The 26,300-nt window shown below is 34.7% G+C and overlaps 2 protein-coding genes across 4 annotated transcripts in view; one reads left to right on the top strand and one right to left on the bottom strand.

Annotated features, from left to right (window-relative positions):
- Positions 1-6,665: 6,665 nt before the first annotated feature.
- On the top strand, positions 6,666-7,295 carry LOC148678113 (olfactory receptor 1P1-like). The gene has a single exon (XM_088639419.1). It carries the CDS (start codon positions 6,666-6,668, stop codon positions 7,293-7,295), a length of 630 nt encoding a protein of 209 aa, XP_088495545.1.
- A 2,522-nt stretch (positions 7,296-9,817) lies between these two features.
- LOC148678112 (protein phosphatase 3 catalytic subunit alpha) overlaps positions 9,818-26,300 on the bottom strand; it is a 174,200-nt gene continuing 157,717 nt past the window's right edge. For 2 of the 3 annotated variants that reach the window (XM_088631925.1, XM_088631924.1), the window contains exons 11-14: positions 18,493-18,577; positions 17,407-17,504; positions 13,978-14,007; positions 9,818-11,568 (exon numbers count right to left, since the gene is read on the bottom strand). In XM_088631925.1, the coding sequence (XP_088488051.1) occupies positions 11,372-11,568; positions 13,978-14,007; positions 17,407-17,504; positions 18,493-18,577 (410 nt within the window). In that variant the 3' untranslated portion in view covers positions 9,818-11,371. The remainder of the gene's footprint in view (positions 11,569-13,977; positions 14,008-17,406; positions 17,505-18,492; positions 18,578-26,300) is intronic. The other variant, XM_088631930.1, reaches the window with a different exon arrangement.

The raw sequence follows: 26,300 nt of genomic DNA, 5'->3' as shown, positions 1-26,300 counted from the left end.
TGTGATGGTCATCAAGGTGGTTTGAAGGGAAGGTCAAAACTGTTGCCCCACAGCTCCATGGTTCTGTTTCAATTCTAGTCTAAAGTATTCTAGAGTGACCTATGACTCAAAGGGCAGGTAAAAACGATACACAACTGCCACCATACATAAAGAAATGACTCAATGTAAGAAATAAAATGGATGTTATATGATACGTTGCAATGGATACTGATGAGAGGTGGCCTTTCGGCAAAATGTAGCCCAACTGGTACTTGAAAAAAGACAGTGCATCAATTTCGATGATATGATTGGATTGCAAAAAACAAACATACTCCAATTACCACTTGAATTCTCTGTTCTCTGTTTCACTGTTTGTTCTGTGTGGAGTTTATTCATGTAAATGTTATCTTTGTGTTCAAGTGGATTTTTGCCAGGTGCTTCTGTTTCCGACCAGCTCCCAGAGGCTAGTTATGTTGAATCAGAGTCGTGTGCTCTCAGTGCTGTTGCCTTATGCTTCTCGGGCAAGATTTGGATCAACTCTAACCTTAAAAAGATAATTAGCTTTCCAATATTGGATGGACAGAAAACCAATGTATTGCCTCAAAACAGTAAGGAACAAAGAAATTATGTCATCACCTTAGCAGAGATGAAAGTGATTTACAGCATGAATGAAATAACTTTTGCTTTTTTTTTTTCAAAGAAGTGATATATCTCACTTCAAATTTGTTTTGTTTTTGGAATTTAGACTCTACATTGTTAATTTTTCTAATCTGAGGCACTGACAAAACTAAATGTAAAATGGTTAGAGATGACCACAATTAAAAGCGTTACAGTATACCCCATTCCAAGAACCAGCACCTCTTTGTTGTCTGCCACTCTTGACTCAGCTCAGTAACAAAACAAATATGTCATCACCTTAGCAGAGATAAGTGTTATGTACAGCATGAATTAAATCACTTCTGCATTTTTTTTCAAAGCAGTGATGTCTCATTTTCGATTTGTTTTTTGGGATTTAGAAAATGCTGTTTATAAGTGTGTAGTTACAGCTTTCCTTTTTTACATTTTCTCAATTTTAATGTCTGATATTTTATTATTAATGTAATTAAAGAATATCTATTGTTCTTACATTGGTAGAAAGAACATTATCCAAGTAAACTAGCAAAGAAGACGTATAACTATGCTGAACTTTATGATGCTGAAATTATTTAATGGAGGCAGATGCATTGGTGCTGTATTATGGATGGCTTGTCAGTATGCATTTGAGACAGCTTGTAGATAAAAAGCACTGCAACGTTATTCATTCTTCTTTTGTAGCCTAACTAGTAATGTGAACAAATGAAAGTACTTTTTAAAATTATGATGCATTTAGAAAGAAAGTTCTAGGGGATTATTTTAAAATAAATGAAACAGAACTTAAGGGATAATGTAATGTGTTACTTTGACTGCTTTGAAATACAATTTCCCTGGAGAAATATTAACTTGTGAACATAGCTCATTGTCTTTTCACACTTCTAGTGGCTCAAAATGTCTGGCTCTCAGCAATGCTCGCTCACTTGCCCTTGTTTATTTCAAGCTCTGTTAATGAGCGACTGTTTCTAGAACTTTATTGTTTTGATTACAGCTGATGGGCAGTCCAGTGTCCATTCCCATGGTACAACATGTGAGATGCAAATATGTATTTAAACCCAGAACAGGAAACACATCATATTCATTTTATTTTAGCCTCAATTCTGAATCTGTAATTCCCTAATCTTTTCTGACAAAAAATATATAAATACATTCCCAGAAAGTATTATCTTTTTTCACATTAACTGCTTCTTTTACCAGCTTAAAGAAGTTAAACCTTTAAAAATAGAAAATAAAAAATGAATGCACAACTGAATACAACATCGGGAGTGATTTTGCTTGGATTTATCTACAGTGTTGATGAAAGGGGTATTATCATTCCCATTTTAGTTTTCTTTTTGTTTCTTGGCTTTTTGGCAAATGGTTTTATCATTTTTATTGTCTACTCAAAAAGCTACTTGAGAACACCAAAGAACATACTGATCTGTAACCTGTGTGCTGTAGATCTTTATGGCATAACTACTACCTGTCCTTACCTGATTATCAGGTTTGTTCTGGGAGATCTTAGCCCAATGGATATGAAGTTATGTTTGTTGCAGTACTATTTTTATGTCACATACAGCTGCTTGTCTGTTTTTATTGTGACCTTGATGGCAGTGGACAGGTACTATGTCATTTGTAACCCTTTCGAGTATGAAATGACAATCACAAATACAAAAGCTTTGCTGTCCTGTGGAATCTCTTGGCTGTTTGCCATTTTTTATCCAATGATCTACTCTTTTCCTTACATTGGACATGAATCCTGCAGGTTGGTGTTGTCCCCCAGCTTCATGTGTACAGGAATCTCTCTGGAAGAAAGTATGTGTATCTCTACCACATTTCAGGAGGTCTACAGACTCTTCATGCTCACAATCCACCTTTTAGCTTGTTTAGCCATGGTGGGCTTCTCCTATGTCAAGATCTTAATGGAGTCTCGGAGTGCCCGTCTCACTGAATCCTCTCGCAAGGCTCTTAATACAGTGGTTACCCACAGCATCGTACTTGCAATCTTCTTTGTTTCATCATTGCTCTTGATTGTTACAGGAAGTCTCCATGCAGACAATGGCAAAGCAGTAATAGCTATTTTGAGAATTGCCACAGATCTAATCTATTTCAATGTGCCTACCACCTTCAATCCTATCATTTATGGCTTAAGAAATGAAGACATAAGGAAAGAGTTTCTTAAGATTTTTAAAAGAAACAAGAGCCAGGCTCTCCACAGTATTATGAACAGCAAGACAAATAACCTGTTTGAATCAGAGAAAATCTCACACTTACTTGTAGCTGTTGGTAAACGCCAGCAGTTTCGCCCATTACCAGCTCCTGTCATTAAAGTAATGCCTTGTCCCAGTATATAAAAAGATAAAACATACAAGATTGCCTGCATTGGAGACTTTTTGGAATAAATCAACTCTTGTAAGTGTGCTTGTGGCTAAATTTGATTACACAATTATAAACAGAGCCTGGATAATCAAATGAGATAGAACTGGATAAGGATATCCTTATATTTCTTTTAATCTGGAAAATGGCAATGATGTCATTATAGTTTTTAGCAAATAGAAAATTCAGTTTGCTGTACCTACTGCCAAATAAAAAAAAAACATTTTTGTAAAGTGATAAGGAAGAGAAGCAACAGATTTTACTTATACATGGTAAAAGCTAATAATGTGCTAATAATGTGTTAGCCATGACCTGTTCCAAGAAATGTGAATAATCAGCTTTTTTATCACTACCATAAATTGTGATGTCTCAACATCATGCAGGCAGGTATTATGTCAAGTTTTGCTTACTTTCTGTGTATTGCAATTAAGCATTACTTTCATTGTCTGAATAATGACCCAAACACCACAAAGTACAAGAAAATAAAAAACATGTTTTTTCTCAAACAAAAATAAAAAGCCGCTTCCATACTAACTCATTTGTCTTAGTATTTTTACATAATGTCCTCTATTGCTATAAACTATATACTGTAGTATATAAATAGAAATGTAAACTGGTTCTTGTCCTAGATTTAGGTCATTTTTAATGCTTTGCTGCCCCCATGAGTGAAAAAATGCTGTGTAAGGTAAATACTTAAGTTATTGTTTGAAATGTTCTGAGGGAAATTTTAAATATTTAAATCTTTGTTAAAATTATTCAGATGCAAAAGAAATAGAGAATCTGTTAGAAAACCATTGAGCTGAATCTGAAAATACAGGTATTGTGATATGCTAAAACAACTTTATGTGAAGCCACCACACAGTGCACAAAATATTTTTAAAAAAGAATAATAATCGCTTTATGGCGTCCCATACTGTTCCTAGTCTACGAGCCCACTGGGGGAAATTTCACCCGTCGTTTTACATGCAGTACTGTGCAGTCAAACCACATTTTATGTCAGACATTATAAACACAGCAAATTGATGCGTTCTGATATTAACAATGCAAACCCGAAAATGCACAAAACTGAAACATTTTCAATCAAATAATTCTGTAAAAATAGCAGGCAAAGTCAAAGCAACGTCAGAAGTGTTTAGACAATATACCCTTGTTAACATGCAATCCACAATGGCTGATCAAAAACAAGACATACAGGTACTCTGTTTACACAGCGCACTTTCGTTTGCCTGTTCTGAAAGTACGTAATAGGTGAATAACCTGAAATCGCGAAAATTCCATGAAATACGTATGTTAAGACGCCAAACCTTATTCAAAGACCCCTTTAATAAAAACTTTGCATGAACGTGAAATTAGTACAGTATGTTTCTTGTGAGTGGCATGCAACAATTTTACAAATGCCGTTATAAACCCTATGAGGAGATATTCTAGAAATAAATGAGACACGGAAAAAGTCTCTATTGGCTACAGCTTTCTGCTTCTTTCAATAGAAAAAAAGACGCAGTCTTACACAGACAAAAACATCCTGCTTAAAAGATATTTTATGCATAGACGTTCCTGCTATCGTTATTTAAATCACTTCTCTGAGCTCGTTTAAGGGAGATGTGTAAAGAAACTCGTAAAATGTGTAAAAAACAAAGGTTAATTACTGATCAAATGAGGATAACTCAAAAAATAAAACATCAATTTGACGGATGATAATATGAAGTTGTTTGCAGAAAGGCATTTAATAAAAGCATAACTTTATGAAGAAACACAGTGTCCTAAGTCTATATTGAGCTATCAAGAATTGTTGGTGGTCCTACATATTTTACTCAAAACAAAGAGCACATCAGGAGCAGTTCCTCACAAATGTTTATGGACTTAAAAAGCAGAGTTTTCTTTTAAGGGAAACCAAAGTATTTAGCAACTCAGGAAAGTGTGAAACCAATTGTTGTGTTTCCCTGAAAAGCAGTAAAGACACACAGTGGATGAAATGAGAAGTGCTGGTCCATTAGCTCGCCCATGGATGATCTGGTCAGGAAGTCACTGGCAAGAGTTGTGGGACACTGGCATGCTCACTGGAGCTCATACTTAGTGACAGGGCAGGCCAAGGCACAGGCTTTATCTACATTACAAGTCATTGACTTTTTTCTTAGAGGACTAGGGAGTGAGAGTTACAGAGCAATATTGCTTTTCTACAAGGAGGGGTTAACACAAGTGCAGTTTTCACTAACATACATAATTTAAATGCATATTAAATGAACATTTTACAAGCATTAAAAGGCAAACCAATGTTAAGACATAATTAAAAGCATACAATTTAAATTCAAGAATGTTAACGTTGTACAGTGCACTACTAAGACTTTATTTAGAATATTGTGTACAATTTTATTTGCCACATTATAAAAAAACATTATTGCTCTGGAATCAATCAAGAGAGGAGCAAACAGATTAATTTTTTGCGGTAAAGAAATTTCTCACACTGACAGGCTGAAGGAACAGAACATTTTCAGTGTTGAATAGAGTAGATTATGTGACATGAAAGAAGTATTCAAAATCCCGAAGGACTTTCACAAATTCAACACAGTGGACCTGTTCAGAATTAAGAGTGACTCTGGAACCAGGAAATACAATTGGAAACTCTATGGTTGTGTATTTAAAACTCAGACAACTAATTATTTCTTTACACAAATGGATGTGGGAGTATGGAACAAGCTACCCGAAGTTTTTGCTGAAGCCAATACCAAGCTTCTTTTAAGAAGTTGCTGGATCAGATAATTAGATCAATTACTTTTAACTACTAATGATCTAGATAGCCCAAATGGCCTGTTATTTGTAAAAATATGTTGTTATATATTACACATACTGATATAAATGTGTATTACATACAGTATATATATAGATTTTAATTGCATGTATTTCATATTACTGTTCAAAAAGATAATACCTTTGTTCCCATTATTATTTCTATTGCATTTTTATATGTACAGATTTCACATGGAATGTGCATGGACAAATGGCTTTGTTTAAATAAAACTACAAAATATAATAAGCACAAATATCAAAACAACAAACAGTTTTCTCCTAAAATATAAAATTAATGCCTTTCAATATATTGGTTGCATGGCAGGACTGACTTTCAAAGAGTTAAAAGTGTTATATGAAGAAAAACAAACCTTACAGCCAATGGCAGATCCCTTAAGGACACTGAAGCAAAAAAAAAAATGCTAAAAGGAGGACCGTTTCAGTCCCTTTTAAATGGTGTGTCATGAATCCAGCAATATAGTGTGTGGATTCTCATTTTGTTTGACAAATTTCTTTCGTGATGTGAGAAACTAGGGCTGTAATTTTCAATACAATCAATATTAATGGCTGGAAGTGAAGCCAATGAAACAACTGGATTCCTTTTGCTGGGTTTAGTTTACAGTAGCAAAGTAAGGCATGTCATCATTCCTATTCAAGTCATTGTCTTCATCATTGGCTTTTTAGCAAACAGCATGGTCATTCACATTGTTTCTACAAGGAGCTCAGTGAGAAATCCGAAAAATGTCCTTATTTCTCACCTTTGCTTGGTTGATCTTTTTGGACTCCTAATGTTTCCACCTTATTTTATCACCAGATTTTCCATGTCTAGCACAGAACCCATTACTTTGAATTGGTGTCTCATACAATACTACTTCTTAAATGTCTTCACCTGCATTGGGATGTGGATGGTGACATTCATGGCGATTGATAGGTTTGTTGTGATCTGCTACCCTTTCGACTATGAGATGAAAGTCTCCAATGACCGCGTCCATAAATTCATAGTAATCTGCTGGGCTTTTGCCATTGTTTATCCCATGTTTTATATTTTCCCCTTTGTGGGTCATAAGCCCTGCTATCTTATTACTTCTAGCAGCTTTCTGTGCACTGGGGCTGCCTTGGAGGCTAGCCCATGTACTGTGTCTATCTCAGTCTTTCCCAGATACTACAGGCTTTTCATGATTGCTATACACTTAGCAGGTGGCCAAATAATTGTTGCTGTCTCTTACATGAAAATTCTGAAGGAGTCCCGCAGTGCTCGTCTCACTGAAGCATCAAGGAAGGCAATGTACACTGTTGTCACACATGGCATTGTGCTGTCAATGTTCTTTGGGAATACCTATTTGCTGTTTGTGACTGGCAGCTTGGAAATAAAGGACCCGGAGAAGAATACTGTCCTAACAGGTATCCGTCTCTCAGCTGATCTGCTGTATTTGAACATTCCTCCAACCCTAAACCCCATCATTTATGGCCTGAGGAATGAGGAAATGAGAAAGGAGATTTTCAAAATGCTGAAGAGGAAACCCAAGATCAAGCCTGCTGGATCATGATTAAAGTAAAATTTATATTTTTGGAAGGCCTTCCAGGTGTGTTTAAAGGAGGTATTTTAACTGAAATGTTTACCCCCAAATAAAATATCCATAGAAATAGATCTTGCTAGTTGTAAGTCAGTCTCCTTTGAAAACTTTGTCAACTTTAAGGGAGATACAGTAGTTGTCTTATGTTAGTTCTGACATATTCTAGTGAAAATAAAATGCTGTTAAATCTTTCAATGTAACTTGTGATATGAAACGTAAAAATAAATAACAACAAAAGGAGTGTTTGTAAGAGTGCTGAATTACAACACTCAGTAAAGAGACCCTAATCATTTTTCTATTTTAGTCATAGAACTAACTAAAGCTTTTATAGATTTTAAGGAGATTTTCTATACAAAAGTGACGAGGCTAAATTAAAGATTCCAATTAAAATATAGAAAAGATAGGCACAGAAAATAAAATTAACATTTTTCACTTAAACATAGTTTTGTGATTTTAGTTGTGCACTGTTTTAAGATAAAACATGGAATGATATTGGCCCTGAAATAACATAGTTTAAAGTTTAAATCGGTTGATAGAAAAAGCTCACCAATATTAATAATGCCTTTCTGTGTGACATTAAGGCAATGCAATGTATGAGAATTGTTTAACAAACTTTGCTTAATGTGTTCAGTATCTTTTTTTGTACATCACTGTCTACTTTGTCAGAAATATCAGAACTTTGCTTGTCTTGTTTCATGTTTTTCTCTTCTTTGTATTGTTTAATATTGGCGGTTTATGCAACCTCATTACTTCCTACACCCCTACTTTTACTACAGAATTAAAAATATGACTTTTAATTGTAATCCTTTTTAATATATTGAAAAATGAACTGAGGGAATCTGCTTGTGCAATAATAGCATTGTATGACATTCCCTGGTTGTCAAGATAGTAGAATAAGACAGAATAAAGTAATGCATCTTATCACTTAAAATACTGGTAAGTAAAGGGAAAGCAAGAGAAGTGTTTTGTGTATGCTTTTACTGATTCAATAGGATAATACATTTAAAAAGTAATTGAGGTTATGCACCATGAAGCGTGAAACTACAAAACATTTCTTTCCATGAATTCCAGTGTATTTTAAAAAATATATTCCTTTACAGCAATGCTATGAGACAAGAAAGATCATCATGTTGTTCATGAGCTTCATTTTGCTTTGGTATTAGATTTCTTTCAGTTGTGTTACTTTGCTGACTAATGGTTATGGATGCTACCCTTGAAATATATATTTAACACAAAGAAACAAAGTAAAGATAATTGTCTCTAGTTCATGCGGCACATGAAAAGAGTATGTTATGTGACACTCCAGATGTTAGTTTAAATCCATTTAGAAAATAAAAAGATGATTCATGCTTGTGTCTTTATGTGTATTTTCTTGATCAAAGACAAGAAAATGCTTTCTCTTCTTAGAGTAATTTATTTTATAGTTGTACAGTAGATAAAACTGATTTAAGTATCTGTACTGCACATATGGAATGTGGATAATGAACCTTCATACTGTATTAATTTGAGATTTCAATGCTTTATGTGTAGTTTTGGGCATAAAAAAACAATTTAAAACCAGATTAGGTCAAATTAAGTTCATAATGCAATCTTTTCTTGGTAGCTGGGCATACATTTTAAGTTTAAAAAATCCCTTTATTTAGATACATCTCAAATATTGTTAAAAGGAAGATTAGGTGTTGTCTTGTGTGTCAATTTTTAGATCAAATATGTATTGTATAAAGAAATCGAATGCATGACTTTACATTATTTTCTTAGAAATCCACCTAATTTCTAATTCATTCTCCTGTACCTTAATATTTAACCATAGTAAATCTTTCCTTCAGAATTTTAGTTTTAAAAGGGTGTTCTTTGGTACTGTAAATCCTAAAACATGGCTTACCCCAAAAATTATATATGAAATCTTTCCTCGCAAAACAATCCATGTAATATTCAAATTACTCTGGTAGCAGGGAGATGGTGGGAAATGTTTTGGCAGATGTGTCAAATACAGTGTTGTTCATTGTCAAATCTAGTTTTGTCATGATTATTACCTTATACTTTAACGAATTAGCCTTTAGCAATCAGCACTTTTGGCTTTATCTCAACGTTGAACCACTTAGAAGAACGTGTTTCATTGACACTGTGAATTTCAGGATAATAATGAAAGTTATATCCCGAAAATATGGAATTTTATTTGCCTTGGTCATGACAGTAGCTTAATAAGATAATGCTTAGAAAAGTACAGGGGCAGTTCTAACAAGTCTGCACTTATGAAAAAATGAAATTTCAAGAGAATTACTTTAAGTAGATCAGCATGCAGTTCTTAAAAGTGCTGTTGTTTTATTGTTAGAAAAATTTAATTTTTAAGTGGCCGTGACATAAGGGAGTAAATATACTGTATAGGACTACAATTCAGTAACTTATATGATTATACCATTACATCAATTGAATTTCTAGTTCAGAGCATGAAATATTAGTTCTGGTTTACATGCACACACACAAAACAACACAACTGAATTCCATGCACGTTTTATTGAACAGTAATATAAAATACTTTTCATTGTTGCAAGTGCATGCTTTATCTGCCAACAGTTTAGAAGTCAAATTACAAAAGCAAGGCTTCATGTTGTAGTGAATTACTTGGGCACTTATACAGTTGTTAAAAAAGATCAATGGACTTTTTCTTCTCTTTAATTTTAAAGTATGGAGCAGTAATAAACCCGTAACTGATATACAAAGCAAGAGAGTTCCAAAAATTATAATATTAATTAATAATAAAATTACATTTTTGTGGCACATTACAGAACAGAACAAAAATGACTAAACCATTATATGACACTAACAGCTATCATGCATTTTGAGTTCCACATGTAACCACAAACTTATCTCACAATAATCGCTAAACATGCTAATTGAACTACATGTGCACTTACAAGCATATGTTAAAAATATGATGAATCCTCTCCCATCTTAAATATTTCAATGCTTTACTTACAAAAAGGTTGAAGGCATTAAGCAGTATCATTAAGTGAATATAAAGAATGGCGGTATACATTTCCAGTATATATCCACTAAGCGCATTACAGTCCCAAACAGGCTTCTGCAGCCAAGTTTATTTATTTAGTTTTAGAAAACATGCATAGGCAGATTCTTTTATTTATTTGTTTTTTTTTTTACATAATATAGATGCTTTTCACTGAACCTTATATGGTGTTTTTTGTTCACTATACTTAAAAAATAAAAAAAATACCACTCATAAATATAGAATTCCAGCAAGCCACAACCAACAGTTCTATCCCCCAACAAAATAAAACAAACAAAAATATCTGCAAATAATAGATGAATGTAATTCCAGTTATTAAATTTAAAGAATAAAGGTATTCATTGCCAAGTTAATTAGCCATTATACAGAAAGTAGGGCCAAGCACACACTAAATAAACCTGAGGTAAGCATAATCTGTACAAAACCATTAAACTTTCCTTTTTGGCATTTTAACAATTTTGCAACATTCTTTTAAGACTGCCTAATTTACTTCAGAGCTATTTTTATGACAAGAGTAGCAAAAAAAAAAGTTATCAATAAATAGTCCTTAGTTTGTACACCATTATTTGTTAAAAATGTTTTTATTTCTTAACGTTCTGTCCATTTTTAGTGCTGTATTTTGTAAACGTACAAGAGTTAGTAAGAAGTTAGACAAAGTTTCCATGTCCAGTAATAGAGTAAAGGCCTTTCAAAACATTACCCATTAAGTTTTCCCCAATGCAATACATGATCAAGTATATCCCCAAGATTCTTAAAATAGTTAACCAGCAATAACTTTTCATGTTACTACAAGCATTAAAGGCATATCCAAAGAACAAGAAATGTCACCCACCAAATAATGTTTTATCTTTCTCTCTATAGTTCTCTCTCTACCCCCTAATCACTCACTCTCTGTCCCTCGATTCTGAAAACCCGGTTCCCCACCCCTCAACTCCTTTGCAAGCTGCTTCAGAGGCAACAACGTCCCAGCTGCTTTTTTGGCAGCCATTCTTACATGCCTTACAGCCTTCAAACCAGAAGCCCATCACTGGATGTTGCTGCTACTACTGCCCTTGCTGTCAGTGCCATTGGTCTCTGAGGAAATGGCCTTGTTGAGGGAGTTGAGGCTGCCATCAGTGGGCATGGCATCCTTGCGTGGAGGCATTCTCTCGTTGATGCGATCCAACCCTTTGGCTTCTTCAAAGCTCGTGATCTTATGCTGAGGCGAAAAACCTTTGATGGCTGAAGGAGAAATGAAAGAAATGAGAAAAATGCACCCATTACCATAGGGCCACATGTGTTTTCACTGTTATTCACTGACAAGAAGACTTTCTGACAGGAAACAAAGGCAATGTGTCAATTTAACGTTTTTAAAGTTATATTTGAAGTTTAAATCAAAATGCTTTTTATCTTATAGGCAAGCACATACACCATTTTTTTTATTTAAAAGACTGCTTTTTAAGCTGTTGGTTGATAATCCATAAAAATACAATGTGCTCACAGAACAATAGGCAGCTACAGTATGTAGTACATTTAGTATTGCTGGTTGGACAGCATTCTTTTTCGTTCTTAAAAAGTAATGCTCTCCATAGTTCTTTCTTAGTAATACGTAATATGAAACTGCCACACATTTTGAATTACTATGGGGAATAAAAGCAATATTTAATGGGCTATTTTGCTTTTAAATAAGCAATTATCTAGACTTCAGTTTTATATCCCGGAGGGCCTGATACAATGTTTGAAGAAATGTAAGAATGACACTGCAAAGCATGAAAAAAGAGGGTAGATGAAGAAAGAAGTGCCAGGGAAGTTTGAGCTCGAAAGTCAGGGAAGCTCTCTGCTGCCTAGACATCGGAGCTCACATTGATCTACCAAACACATTTGCAGCATGTTCCAAGTGAATCGAAACTTTTTAACTTAAGCTTTTTGCCAAATTCTACTAAGGTGATCTAAACAAATCTGCATTTCAATGGTCCACCATTATCTTTAAAATGTATTTATAGTATAGTTTTAAGAAATGTTATGATCTCCCGACTGTAAAGAGAAAGCCAGTAAAAATGTTTTCTGATCATAGGTACTGGCAGTGTTGAACACATCAGTGTTTATCTCTAAACCAAATATTTCATTATTTCACTGATGTAAACAAATGACGACAAATATGCTTTACAGCTGAACAAAACTGACTTTTCACCACATTTTTTAACAATATATTAAGGTTTACATTTATAGTTCACTAGTTTGAAATAGAATACGAAATGGTTCAAATTGGCTAGGCATCAATTACATTAACAAAATAAATTCATACTGTACAAATTGTTTGCCCATTGAGAAGAAGCCTAACGAAATCAGCAGTTTCTGGTACACAGTAGCAGTGTCTTTAGCTACAATATATAGTAATAATTACTATGTGGATAAAAGGAATGAGTTAATTTTCAAAGATCCACAAATACCAACACATTAAAACTGTCAGAGATGTAGTATGGTGTGGGAATATTAAACAAAATACTTAGTGCTAACCACTTGTTTTGCCTGCTTTAAACATGCAGCAAACCACTAGCATAAAAAAGCTCTAATATCAGTTCTGGATAGAGAGATTTTCATTTTTACAAATTCCGATCTAAAAACTAATCTTTATATTGTAGAACAGTGTGTTGCTGCATAGTACAGGTCAGACACAGGTTATTAGCAGCTCACATTTATAACACAACACAGCAGAGTCACAGGAATCACATGGAAAAGCAAAAGGTTTCAACACTGATGCACACTGTAGATTAGAATCAGTTAGAAGGAATTAATCAGCAATTCCAACATAAATAGCAGCTAGTCAACTGCTATTTAGCAAGCAGTTGATGTTGTTCTTGCGTCTTTCATTTTTAATTCAATTAGCCTTTTCTGCTTTCAGACACAAAATTTGAGAGTTTTCAAATTTTGACACTCATTAGTTCCAATATAGATCTCCAAAAGAATTTCCAAACATTCTTGCAAAAACAAAGTACAACTGCAGATACTAATTTGTTTTAAAGGGGAACAATTTTGTGGAGTTTAATTGCAGGGTCTCCTAAGTAACCTAAGTATGGCTTGAAACTGAAGTATGAAGGCTAGTGTAAAGCAAAGAATAAGCCGCTGGCTGCTGTTTCCTGAAAACAAACAAAGATGCCACCAGAGCTGTCATGCAGGAAGTAAAAGTGGATCAAAAAGGTTAACTAGAACAGGATTTGATCATTTATTTTAACGAGACATTGATTCTCCCTTAATTATGCAACAGAAATGCCTTTTCAAACTTTTACTTCAAATTAAAATGTAATGTGCATGACACTGCAAAATGAAGTCCATGCTCATATTGTGATCAGTGTTGTAGAGGTGGGAAAATGGAATATCTTTATCCTTATAGAGGTAGATAAAGATGGCAGATTTTTATCTACTGGTGGAGATTTCATACAAAGCAACGCAACTATGTAGGTACTATACACCATCTTCACTGCAATGTGAAGATTGTTCCCCTTTAAATCAAGCATGTTTTTTTGTTAATACTAAGGCACAGTTTGTTAGCCCAACACCCACACACTCTATACAAGCTACGGCAAAATGAACAAACCCAGCTGGGCCCTTATCTATTGCAGAAGCAACAGAAAGGGGGACTGGCCTATTTACCTTCATCAGCCTCAATAGCCTCAATAGTAGCTGAAGAGAAGAAAGGGGTTGCAAAACGAATGAGAAAAGTGAGCAGAGGATTTAAATTCTGAGAACAAGTCAATGAGCAGCAAAGGAGCTAATGCAACTAAAATGTTAACTTCTGGGTATTTTGACAGAACCACACACACGAATGTTAGTAGAAAGAGAAGGAAGCATGAGCCTTTTTCTTAAAATATCAGAGATTGCGTACGAACAAGATCAGGGTGAAGAAAAAAGTAAGGGAACAAAACGCAGCTTTTTAAAGGAGTATTCGATGAGGATCTTTTGGTAAATTTGCTCTTTTAAGTCTTTATTTTAAAACTAGAAAACTCAATGTATGACAGTAAAACATTAAGCATTTCAATGACTAAGTCATAATGTTACACTTTAGGGGGCTGCTGCTGGGGATTCTGGTGTGAAAAAAAGACTTGAGCTCAAGAAAATTGAGTTCAAACATAGAATCAGTGCTTCTCTTTTTCCCTCACAGGTCTTGCTGTACGTTGTACAAACACAATACTGTATATACAGTACGTGGGATGCAAAAGCATGATATATTTTGTAAAAGAGAGTTGTGAAAAGAATAAAGCCCTTAGAACACTGATAAAACAATCAATATTACAAGTTGACACTTTTAAAGGCCAAAGATCATAACCATGAGGGAATGTGGTTACAGAAAGAGAACAAAACATCCTTACAAAAAAGTACTGTCATAAATACAGGCTAAAACTGCTCTACTTTTTTCTTCACAACATGAACACAACTCAAATCTTTAAACTGTTTTAGAAATGAATCTCAATTTGTAAACAAATCTACTGAGATATCATTCGTTTTCATTATTCAGTGCACAGTAATGATGATTTTGTCCTGTGAGTCTAATGCTAATGGATTAAAAAATACTTCTATAAAAAAACACCCACAACCGTATACTGTACAGTACATGTCCCACAACCTTGAAAAACATGACACATAAAGAAAAAAAGAAATCCAGTGGATAATGAAGCACAACTTGGTGACAGCAGCACATTTGTCCGTCTCAGCTTTGCGATGCTTTGCTAAGATTCTACAAATGCTGAAACAGGAATCAGAATAATATCACTCACTTTTGACATGTTTAAATGTCTCCCTCTGTTGGGTACTATTTTACTATACTGTACAATACATCTGAAGTTTTGTAGAGCATTTATTGCCCTCTGAGCGGTACCTAACTGATGAAGATAGATTCCTGTCCTAGATTAAGAATACAAATGTTACACAGGGGGTGACTGGTTTGCTTTTGTGTTTAACAGGAATTCTACAAAATAAACCAAGAGCCCAACAAGGTCTCTTCTCCTGGTTGTGCTATGGCAGCTCTCTTTTAGAGACCAATTTTATAAGGGATCACATGTTTTAGAGCGGTACTGAGCATTCTGTTATTCCAGAATTTTTTTTAATACAATGACCTTTAAATGACTTTAATGTAAAAAGTCATGATTGTTTTATGAATAATTTGCTACCTTTTACAGAAGACGCTCCAGATTCTTATATAGAATTTGGAATTCACAAATATAAATATGCATTATAAATACTGTAATATCACCATTATCACGATAAAAATATTTCCTTGCTTTTGTAAAGTACTCTTCATTCTACAGATCCCCAAAGAATTTTACATATAAGAGGGGACCTACATTGTCCACCATTAAAATGCATTAATTAAAATTAATATGCAGTACCCACCTCGGTGGCATGTGGTAGCCATCATGCACCAGAAGCCCCACAGCACATCACATCAGGTGGAGAAGTGAGAATTTCTTCACAAATTGAATTAAGTGGCGAATTTAAGGAGGCCTGATTGTGCAAGACCAAATTTGAGTTTAACCACTTTACTGGCATTAAAACTCCTGTTAATCTGAACACTACCATGGGATCATTAATGACCCTTTAGTCCAGTCCTCTGTTGAAGGATGGTACTATACCTCATGCAGCACAGCGTTCCCTATCACCATATTGACTCAGAAAGTCTGACCCAGAGGGAATACTGCCACCTACTGATCCATTAACATCACTTGTATCTACCTAGTTTTCCCTCAAGGTTTCTCTTTCCAGTATGGACCAGAACTAGCCCTGCTTAGCTCCTGAGAGCTGAAAAGATCAGGCAAAAAGTTACTAAAGCTAATGTCAAAATCCAAGTCATTTCCCCCTTTTTATCCTGTTTCCACTAGACAACGTTTCTAAACTAGTCATCTTTTGAAAAATCAGTTTCAATTAAAATAGTTTCAACTGAATGAATTTACGGCCTACGCATTATACTATAATTTAAATCTCTGCAGGCACTTTTAACCAACAAAGACCCTGGCACATCTCTGTACCAAAATATAAAGTAAGATGTCACTTTATATCAATAATAGAAAAACTGATAATTTTGCATAATATGTACAATAACATGTCATGAAAAGAGGAGTGAAATTGTTTGGATTTCTGTCTTTTTTGTGGATGAGAAATAGATACCTGTTATCCCCTTTCAAACACAGCTTATGATTAAAGCAAATGTCTAATAGTTTCTTCCCTGGATCTTTTGCAACAGAAAGTATCCAGATATTAACCAGGGAAGTATGAAATGCCTCACATTTTCCTTTAAAATATTTTTGTATTACCATATTAAAAAAAATATACATAATTCTGTGATGTAAGGGAGATAGAATGTCAAAATAACACAAGTATTTTGTATTCAACATGAGTGGATGAAGTTTGCTTTTGTCTCACAAACACATTTTAGGCAGAATACTTGCGCAAAAGATTATACCTGCAGTTTCTAGAGAGAAAGGGGAAAGAAAGAAATAGAAAAAAAAGTTTGAAACAACCAGCAGAATGTAGAGTAAAAGAGGGAAAGTAAGTGATAGTTTATTCGGGTCAGCAATACCGCAGACATTGTTAAGAAATGGATAATAAATAAAAACCTATTTATAAAGGAAAGTTAATTCTCCAGATTCAGTGGATCCCCATTCCTGAGTAGCATGGGATTTGAGAAAAAACAGTCTTATTCGTCTGAGAAGAAGACTCACTGATTATTATTCTAAGGAAATATACAATAATTTAAACAGCAAGACACATTAGGTAAATTCTATACTTTTCTTTGTGCCTTGTAACTAATTGAAAAAAAAAACCTCTGTAATACTGTGCTTAGGAATCAAACACATTTATCAAAGGAAGCAGTTTACTGTTATAGAGTTTATGAGTGGAACAGTTATAAACAGATTTTCATACATCATTGGACATAAATGCAGTAAGGATATGTTAAGGTACGTATATCATACTACATCATTACATAACAAAGAACATTACACAGATAGCTTAACATTGATGTTTCTTTACCTCCATACAACACATTGCTGTCTAAGACAAAGGTACATGGCTTAAGTGCATGCTTACCATTTTGAAGTTTCTCTTTCCCTCCTGACAACACACCGCTGGGAAGCATGCCAGTTGGAGTCAAACCCTTCAATGTCAGGACACTCTCACTCTCCTCTCTGCAAAGAAGAGGAGAAATACATTACACTGTTGTGCTCTTAGTGGCTTGACATGCATTTCTGTATCAGCTGTGATAAGAAAACAAAACCTTTAAACTGTGAAACACTGTGGTGATGAGTCAAATGCGCAACCTTGTATACCTGACAATAAACGTTGAATTATACAAGCTACAAAAAATGCAATGAACACACAAAAACATAAGAATGGTTACTAGATAGGAGGCCATTCAGCCCAGGTACTTTGGTCGAGCTTTATAGGGACATGTGCATAAGATGTTGTGACAATTTACTGTATAGTGCTTGGAATAATGCAATGCTAGAACAAATGACATGACCTCTTATGCACGTTATGTTACTTGTGCAAAGTCCCTTTATGCATGTGAATATAATGTTTTTTGTAGCAATTATGAAGGGATAATGAAGCAGCAACATTCAAATAAACCTTTCCAAAATTTCTAACACTGAATGCCTGGTCTTGCAACACATTAGAGTTTGATAAAGTCTCAGGTTTGCAGAGCACCTGAGACATTACCAAGTACATTACCAAGTCTGAGTTTCTGCCAAGCTGCTGACCATAGAATGAAGCAAAAGCTGGTATTTTATCACAAGCGATGTGACGAGGTGAAAAACTCACAGGGGAAAGAGCCACAGGGACCCCTGCTTTGGAAGTCTGGAAAGGCTGGATGTAAAACATTTTGGGTCAATTTGGTCTTTTCGTCACATAAATACATTAGTTTTTAAGGGTAAAATATAGATTTAACAATGCCTTATTTCTTTGTCCTTTCATTTTTTTTTCTAATTGCCTGAATAATCTATTGGGATAGCTGAGCTTCAGCACTTACTGTGTTACCAAATAAGCAGCTAATGTTGAACTTAAAAAAAGCCCAATACACAGAAAGAGTAAACATTTCACTATTTCATTGCACTTCAGCATTTCTGTGTGTCCTGTGGTTCTCTTCAAAGTGGCTCGGTTCATGCCTAGTTGTACCTCAGGACGGAGAACACCCTGGCCATCTTGCCTATGGCCCGGATCTTGTTGCGGATGACCTCTTTGCGTGCAGATGCTGTAGCACCTGTGGGAGGGAAAACAGAAAGTAAACAATGAGACTCATGATGAATTTGTTGATGAGACCAAATCAGCCAGTAAGCAAGAAGCCAAATTTGATCTTTTCTCATTCTTTATCTTCTGCTCAACCCTTTTAAAATAACTATGATGGGTTGATGTTTATACATAATATAAAGGATATTGACTCTCTCTTGATGTAGATAAGCAACATAAGTATAGAAGCAACAGCCTAATATGGTATGTATTAAATAGATTGGCTTTAATGCCCAATAGTTTCTGGTAAACTATGCCATTTTCATTTAATTAACAGTGAGGGTTTTAAAAGGCAGAAGTGCCTGTAATTACAGAACACCAATAAAGAGTAAAAGGATCCTAATGTTATGATTAGAAGCTCATAATAAGAGATAATAGTTTCACTTATAGACCATGATTTATTTCTACTCAGTTGACCTCAAAGAACCTGATTTCAAAGTAGGCTGTCTTATGTCTGCTGTTGTGATTAATTTTACAAAAATGTAAATATAAGAATTTTAGGAATAATAAAGAAGAAATAAAAATACTAAAGATAAAGCTGAGGTTTAGATTTTAATGAAAATAAAAATGTTGATAAATCTCAAGCATGAGCACCTCCTGATGTATATGGCAATCTGTAATCTGATTAGTATTTAATCAGCTTGATGATTTTTTAAGCTTTTCAGTCATTATTTTGTCACGATTTGTTTGTCATTTTGAATGGTAAACCACAGCAGAGACTTATTATATCCAACCTTGCATTTTTAAATAGCAAACTCAAAAAGGGAACTAACAAACTGGACATCAAACTTAATAGATTATTAAGATTATTATTTCTTCTTTCTTTAACAGCACACAGCCATCGTAAAAAGCCAAATGAAATGAAAAAGCCATCATTATCATCTGCTCTCCACTCCTCCACCCCACCCCCAACACACATTTTTTTTACTTCTTACAAAGCCTTTTAAATTAGACTGTTGAAACATAAACCAACAATTTTGCTTTTTAAAGCTGTGTGGGCAAAAGCTTTACTCCGAAGTGGGTTAATATTTTGTTTCCTAAGAGACTTAATAGAACTGCACATTTTATGAGTTTTAGTGTTCTGGGTAGTTTCCTCTTCTCCAATATTTCAATATTTAGGCTACCCCAACTATTTTTACATCAGATAGGTGGCGCCTGGGATATCCAAGAGACCCAACAAGTAAAGGACCTCAATTGTTCTGGCAGGTTAAAGTCCAATGATCCAACCAATGTGGTCTGGTTTCTCCACAACCTTGTCATGTTACAGTATATGGAAGAACAGATGCATTTATTAAAATGTCAGCTCAACAAATTGCCCTTTGAATACAGCATCAGTATTGGAAAAATTGAAATAGAACAGAAATAGAAATGTTAAGAACAAAAGCTTCCAGGCTCTAAATAAGAAATCCATCAATTAAAAAAAAATATCGTAAGACCATAAGAAAAGCCACAAATGAGAAGAGGCCATACAGAACATATAGCTTTTTAAAAAACCTTTGGTAGCTAATTGAATCTTAAATTAAAGTTGCCGTTTCTTGAAGTAACCTATTCCAGATATCTACAGCTTTGCTTGTTAAAAAAGCATTTCCTGTTACCCATCCTAAACGTACCTCAGGATTTGATATAACTGGATCAAATTTTAATCTATTCTGGCCTGAACTAGAGATTAGGTTCAGTATCATGGGTAAAAAAAAAACATGATACCTGGAATCATTTTTTACCTCTGATTTCTTGGGAGGCTGATTCTAAAATATCTATTTTATATAATGGTGACGAAAACTAGGTACATTATTCTAAATGAGACCTTTCTAATGTATTGTAAAGTTTCACCATGACTTCCTATGATTTTCTAATATACTGTATAACCAAAAATTGTTTCCTCTCACATTGTCTTGAAGAGGACATCCAAGAACCTGCATAAACTCCAAGATCCATTTAATCTTTCTGTAATTCATGGCCACCCATGCAATATGTACAGTACAATACATGTTCTTCTTTTTATTTTAAAGTGCTTTACATATAGTACCCAAATATGAGTCTAAAGTCTCACGATACAACAAATCAGGTGGAGAATGAACTTTTTGACAGCTTAAACTCTCATCTTAAGAATGACACCTCATATAGCACAGTTAGCTTGGTCCCTATACTGGGGCACTTGATTAGTCCAGAGGGAAGTGCACCACCTACGGGTTCACCAACACTACTTACAGCAGCATCCTGGTTTTCTTTAGAGATCTGCCATCCCAGTGCTGATCAGGCTCAGCCTTGCTTGCCACGCATACCAGAATTTAAAACATTGATACAGAGCAATGGGACTAAAATGGAGCCCTATGGAACTGTACATGACTCTTTACATCAACCCAAATATTCATACAGTATTAACAATTTCTCAAAAGTACGTGAAAATACAATGTATAAAAGATATTAGTTGGCCTCTGAGACTAATTTATTTCTTAAATTATCTGTTGCTTCCTTTGATTTTTGCATATCACTCAGAAGATACCTCACATGGTTTAAAAAATGAAAAATAAAATTACAATAAAAGATTTTGAAAAATTACTATTGCTTCACAGTATGCTCTTTATTTTTATGAGGAGTTAGACTGCTTGTGGATACCAATTTACTGTACTCAGGGCAGGTTTTAAAATCTTTTTAGAAATTATACATAAAATGGAAGTTGCTAACAACAAAGGCATTTGCTTCTCCCTTAGGTGTTAACTTCTTTGTATCGAAACATGTTGTTTTCAAACTTGCATTGTGTCTAATTAGCAACTCCAAAAGGTCCCTTTGGTCAGACTTCACTTTGGTAGCTTAATTATTCAGAGAATCAGAGATCTAAAGGGGCCAATTAAACATTTATCTGAAAAAATGGTGGGAAAAGGGCAACCTTATACAGTTTTAATTGATGAAAAACAATGCTAAATGTTTGTATTTTATTGCTGAATGATTCATCAGTCATGTACAGGGGGAAACAAACCAAGGTTGGATCTATACAACATACTTAAGTCTTATTTTAATGTAATTCTTCTTCACTAGACACTTCTAGTGTTTTTCTGGAACCAGTTTTCTGTGCTATCCTATGCCTTACCGTTTGCTCAAAAAGAGAGCATCTAAAACAAGCACAGTCTAGAGATATTTGAGATTCAGAGTTCATCCTCTGGTTTCATCTTTCCAGTGTTGTACAATGTCATGGAATATGACATCTTGGAATGACATCGTAATGGTCATAAAATGCAGTAGACTCATGGGATTGGTAAATGAGGTTATGAATGAAAATAGATGCACAGAGTAAGAAAAGAAAACAGTGAGAACTGCAAGGTACTGACCAAACAAAGTCTGATAACTCTTAAAATGATGTCTCTAAATACATGAATTTGGGCTTTCTTTCTCTTATTGTCTTAATAAGTTAATTAGTGATATATTTATCAAAAGGGCAGCATAGTAGTGAAGTGGTTAGCACTGCAGCCTCGCAGTGCTTGACTCATGCACAATTCAGGACCAGGGCTGCTATTTGTGTGGAGTTTGTATGTTTCTACCTGTATCCAGGACCCTGTGGGTTTGCTCTGGGTGCTCTGGTTTCCTCCCACAGTCCAAAAATATACTGACAGGTTAATTGGCTTCTGGTAAAACTGGCCCTGCTTTGAGTGTGTGCCTGTGTCTGCCTTGTGATGGACTGGCATCCCATCCAGGGTGTACCCTGCCTTGTGCCCAATGAATGCATAGATAGGCACTGGCTCCCCATGACTCTGAGATGGGAGAAGTGGTTAGAAAATGGAGAAATATATGAAAAGGTTTGACATTTATCTATCATATGTATTCTGTACATCCATTCTTAAACAATCATACGTATTGAACTTGTAAAAGTCTGAATAACCACATACATTAACCTCCATGATTGATTATAAATCCTATCTGCTTTCTTCTCAACTAGACTATCTTCAGTATGTGTTTTGTTTGCTTTAAATGAATATATTATATAGAAAAAATATTTTATGGATAAGATTTTGAGAACCTTAATGTACATATATGTAGTTCACATGTTGGATTTTGTACCTTTCTTAGGGCCATAAATAAGCTGTTCTTCTCAAGAAAACCCCAGAAGAGAAAAAGACAGAGAGATCACTGGGTGGTTGACGAATGAGAAAGAAAACAAACAACAAAAAAGGAGCAAACAAACACCGATGGCAAAGAAAAGTTTAAATATAGTCTGAAAAACAGAAAGAAGAAGCAAATTAGACATGACACCTAAAGAAAGGAAATAAATTATGTAAGAAAGGAGAGCAGAAAATATTAAAGAAAACAATTTATGAAACATTAATGAATCAAAACACCAATATACTATGGTAGTGGCAAATGTGTGATGTTTAAACAAAACAACAGCAACAAAAAATCATCTTTAAAAACAGTTGCCTTAAGAGTAGCCGTTTCACTGATGCAAAAACACAAATAAGCATGATGCATGCTCCTTTAATTAATACTAACTTCAAGAAAGTTATTCAAATAAGTGCATTCTTAATTTGGTACGCAAAGAAATTGTACTTAGAACAACATACATCTGGGTTCAATTAACAAGTATCACCTCACTATCAGGAGGTTTGTTAACAGGGGATCTATACCTGGTGTTCCAGTTTTGGAAATACTTGTAAACAGCACAGTGACTCAGAGATGCCATGGATTTAAGTTGCAAGTATTCGTAAAAGTACTGGAAAGTTTCCAGAGTGGCGGAGGGGTGGGGGTGGGGGGTATTTGAGACTTGTCCACCTACCTTTAAAGATATACTTTACAGATACATCTGCTACTTCTTAACTAAAATAACAATTATTAAATAATAGTGAAAAAAATAATGACTAAATGTTCAAATGGATCAAAGTCTTTCTCAAAAATCAAAAATCACTTTACTCTTACTATTTACTGAATGTAATTACTATATGTACTAAAGGACACAAAGACATTCTTTCTGGAGATAATCATATAAAAAATAAAATACAATGCTACATATCTGAAGCTACAACTTAAACATAAGGATCTGAATTAAAAATAGTTTAAAATGATAATGAATGTTACATACTAAAGAACATACTACTGTACACATTACCTTTCTTCACATGGACATTAGCTACAACTGAAAATGTCAAGTTTTTAATTTATTAAGGCAAACAAAACAAAAGCTAAAACCCCCTCATGAATGTATAATAAGTAGAAGAAATGTAAACCTTTCTTTGTGTCAATCTGGATGATCCTGAAAACAAAGGATTTTCCTTATTACTCCATATGCAGCTAAAATGCTAAAATTCTCGCTTTGGTGCAGGTTGTGTTTAGAAACCTACAAGTATGAATCTCAATAATGAAAGATTTCCCTTGTTTGTTTATAAATGACACACCGGCTAAAAAGACCCTTGTTTGACAGGGCTCAGACTGTGACCTAATGTGGTCTTCTGATATATAGAAAGACTGGATTATGATTGACCAGTAATAGGATGTGAAATAACACTTGGCGCCCCTGGCGTTTGGGCTTGTCCTGCTGATGACTGAACAGGGTACTTCTTCAATATTTATTTTTCAATGATTAAATAATTAAAAATCGTATTATTATATGTGTGAAAATGGTTTCTTTATTCTTGGATCAAATAATGCATTTCTGCCAGTTTTTAGTTTTTGGATATTTCTCAATGTTTTTTGGTTTTACATTCAAATTTGATCACCAGTGATTGCAGAATCATTGCGGCCAAATGGATTTAAAATACATGATGCACATTAACTTACTAAAATGTCAAATGTGTTCATAGAAATAGAACCTTTTCAAAGCAACAGAGTACATCCAAGTGTAGGAACATAGAAAAAACTCTTGTAGGACAGTATTTTTAAATTGATCAGGGTAAGATTGCTTATCTGCCTTCAGGGAAAAGGTATTTTACTTAATTTTGCCAAAAGCATACTGCACAACAGTAAGGGCTATTTAATGAATTGTGGGTCTGTTTTGTCCCTGAGAAGCAATTATTCACTAAACTGAAGTACCTGCTGATAGGAGTAAACAGTGTTAATGTAGGAGGATTAATAGTCCTTAACTAAAGCCATGCCACTCAATGAGCAGTCTTTCATCTTAAAGACATTATTGAAAACAGCAGAACAAAGTGTTTTGCCTCTGACATATATGAAGTGCATTTTCATCAGGAAGCACTTAAGTCTTTGTGATATTTACTCTCAAACTCCTGCTTTGTGGACACAGTCCAGGAGCAAAGAATAATCAAACAGACAGATCCCATAAGAGCAGTAAATTTGATATGTTGTTTAATCTGTTGACATTAAATAACCATGGCCTTATCCCACTTATACTGTATGCCGACTCATACAGTAAGATTTACAAAACAATTCCTTATTTCTCATACTCATTAAATTTCAAACCATGAAGCCCTTCATCAGTATTAACAAATGTGCCATTAGGGATTTTGGATTATGACCATTGCACCTACAGATAGTATGTAAAACCTTTGTGCATACTTACAGCCATGTGAAAAAAAAGTACCAATTCAATGGTTTTACATATGAGGGCATAAATAACAATCATCTGGACATCACCAACATCTAGAATTAGACAAATCTAGCCTCAGATAACAGACATAACACATAACAGATTTCACTATGTCATTATTTATTCAACAAAAAGTAAGCCAAAATGCAGAAACCATGCTGTAAAAATTAAGTACACTCTTACTGCTTCCATAGGAATAAAGAAGGTAATTAGCAGCCGGGTGCTGCTAATCAAATGCACTTGATTAGTATATCATCAGGAAGTGCGACCACCTCTATAAAAGTAGAACTTTTGGCCGTTTGGTGGTCTGGAGCATTCAGCTGTGTGTTAATACCAAGCCAAGCAGAAAAGACATCAGCAATGAGCTCAGAGAAGCAATTGTTGCTGCTCATCAATGGGAAGGGTTATAAGGTCATTTCCAAACAATTTGAATTCTACAGTGAGAAGTGAGATTATTTACAAATGGAGAACATTCAAGACAGTTGCCAATCTTCCCAGGAGTGGGCGTCCCAGGGAATTCACCTCAAGGTCAGACCGTATAATGCTCAGAGAAATCGCAAAGAACCCAAGAGCTACATCTAGGGATCTACTGGCCTCGGTTAACATGTTAAATGTTAAAGTTCATGACAGTATGATCAGAAAAAGACTGAATAAGTATGGCTTTCATGCTTGGCCAAAATTGGGTCATGCAACAGTTCAATGATCCCAAGCACACCAGCAAATCTACAACTGAATGGCTGAAAAAGAAAAGAATCAAGGTGTTGGAAAGGCCAAGTCAAAGCCCAGACCTCAACCCCATTGAGATGCTGTGGTGTGACCTTAAGAAAGCTGTGCATAAACAAATGCCCTCAAACATCAATGAAGGGAAGCAATGTTGTAAAGAAGTGTGGGTCAAAATTCCTCCAAAACGATGTGAGAGACTGATAAACTCATACCGGAAATGATAACTTCATGTTATTGCTGCTAAAGGTGGTTCTACAAGCTACTGACTCATGGGGTGTACTTAGTTTTTCACACAAGGCTTCTGCATGTTTGCTTATTTTATGTTAAATAAATAATGACATAGTGGAATCTGTTATGTGTTGTTTGTCACCTGAGGTTAGATTTACCTAATTTTAGGACCTGGTAAGGACCAGATGTTTTTTTTGTTATGTCCTGATATATAAAA

The sequence above is a fragment of the Lepisosteus platostomus genome, chromosome 1 (genome assembly GCF_059453375.1).
Source record: "Lepisosteus platostomus isolate fLepPlt1 chromosome 1, fLepPlt1.hap1, whole genome shotgun sequence".
NCBI lineage: Eukaryota > Metazoa > Chordata > Actinopteri > Semionotiformes > Lepisosteidae > Lepisosteus > Lepisosteus platostomus.
Note: the sequence above shows the minus strand (reverse complement) of the source record. Positions and strands in the feature narration are given on the sequence as shown.

Excerpts from the sequence above, each read along its gene's own strand:
- LOC148678113 (XM_088639419.1), top strand. The coding sequence starts at position 6,666 with ATGGCGATTGATAGGTTTGTTGTGATCTGCTACCCTTTCGACTATGAG.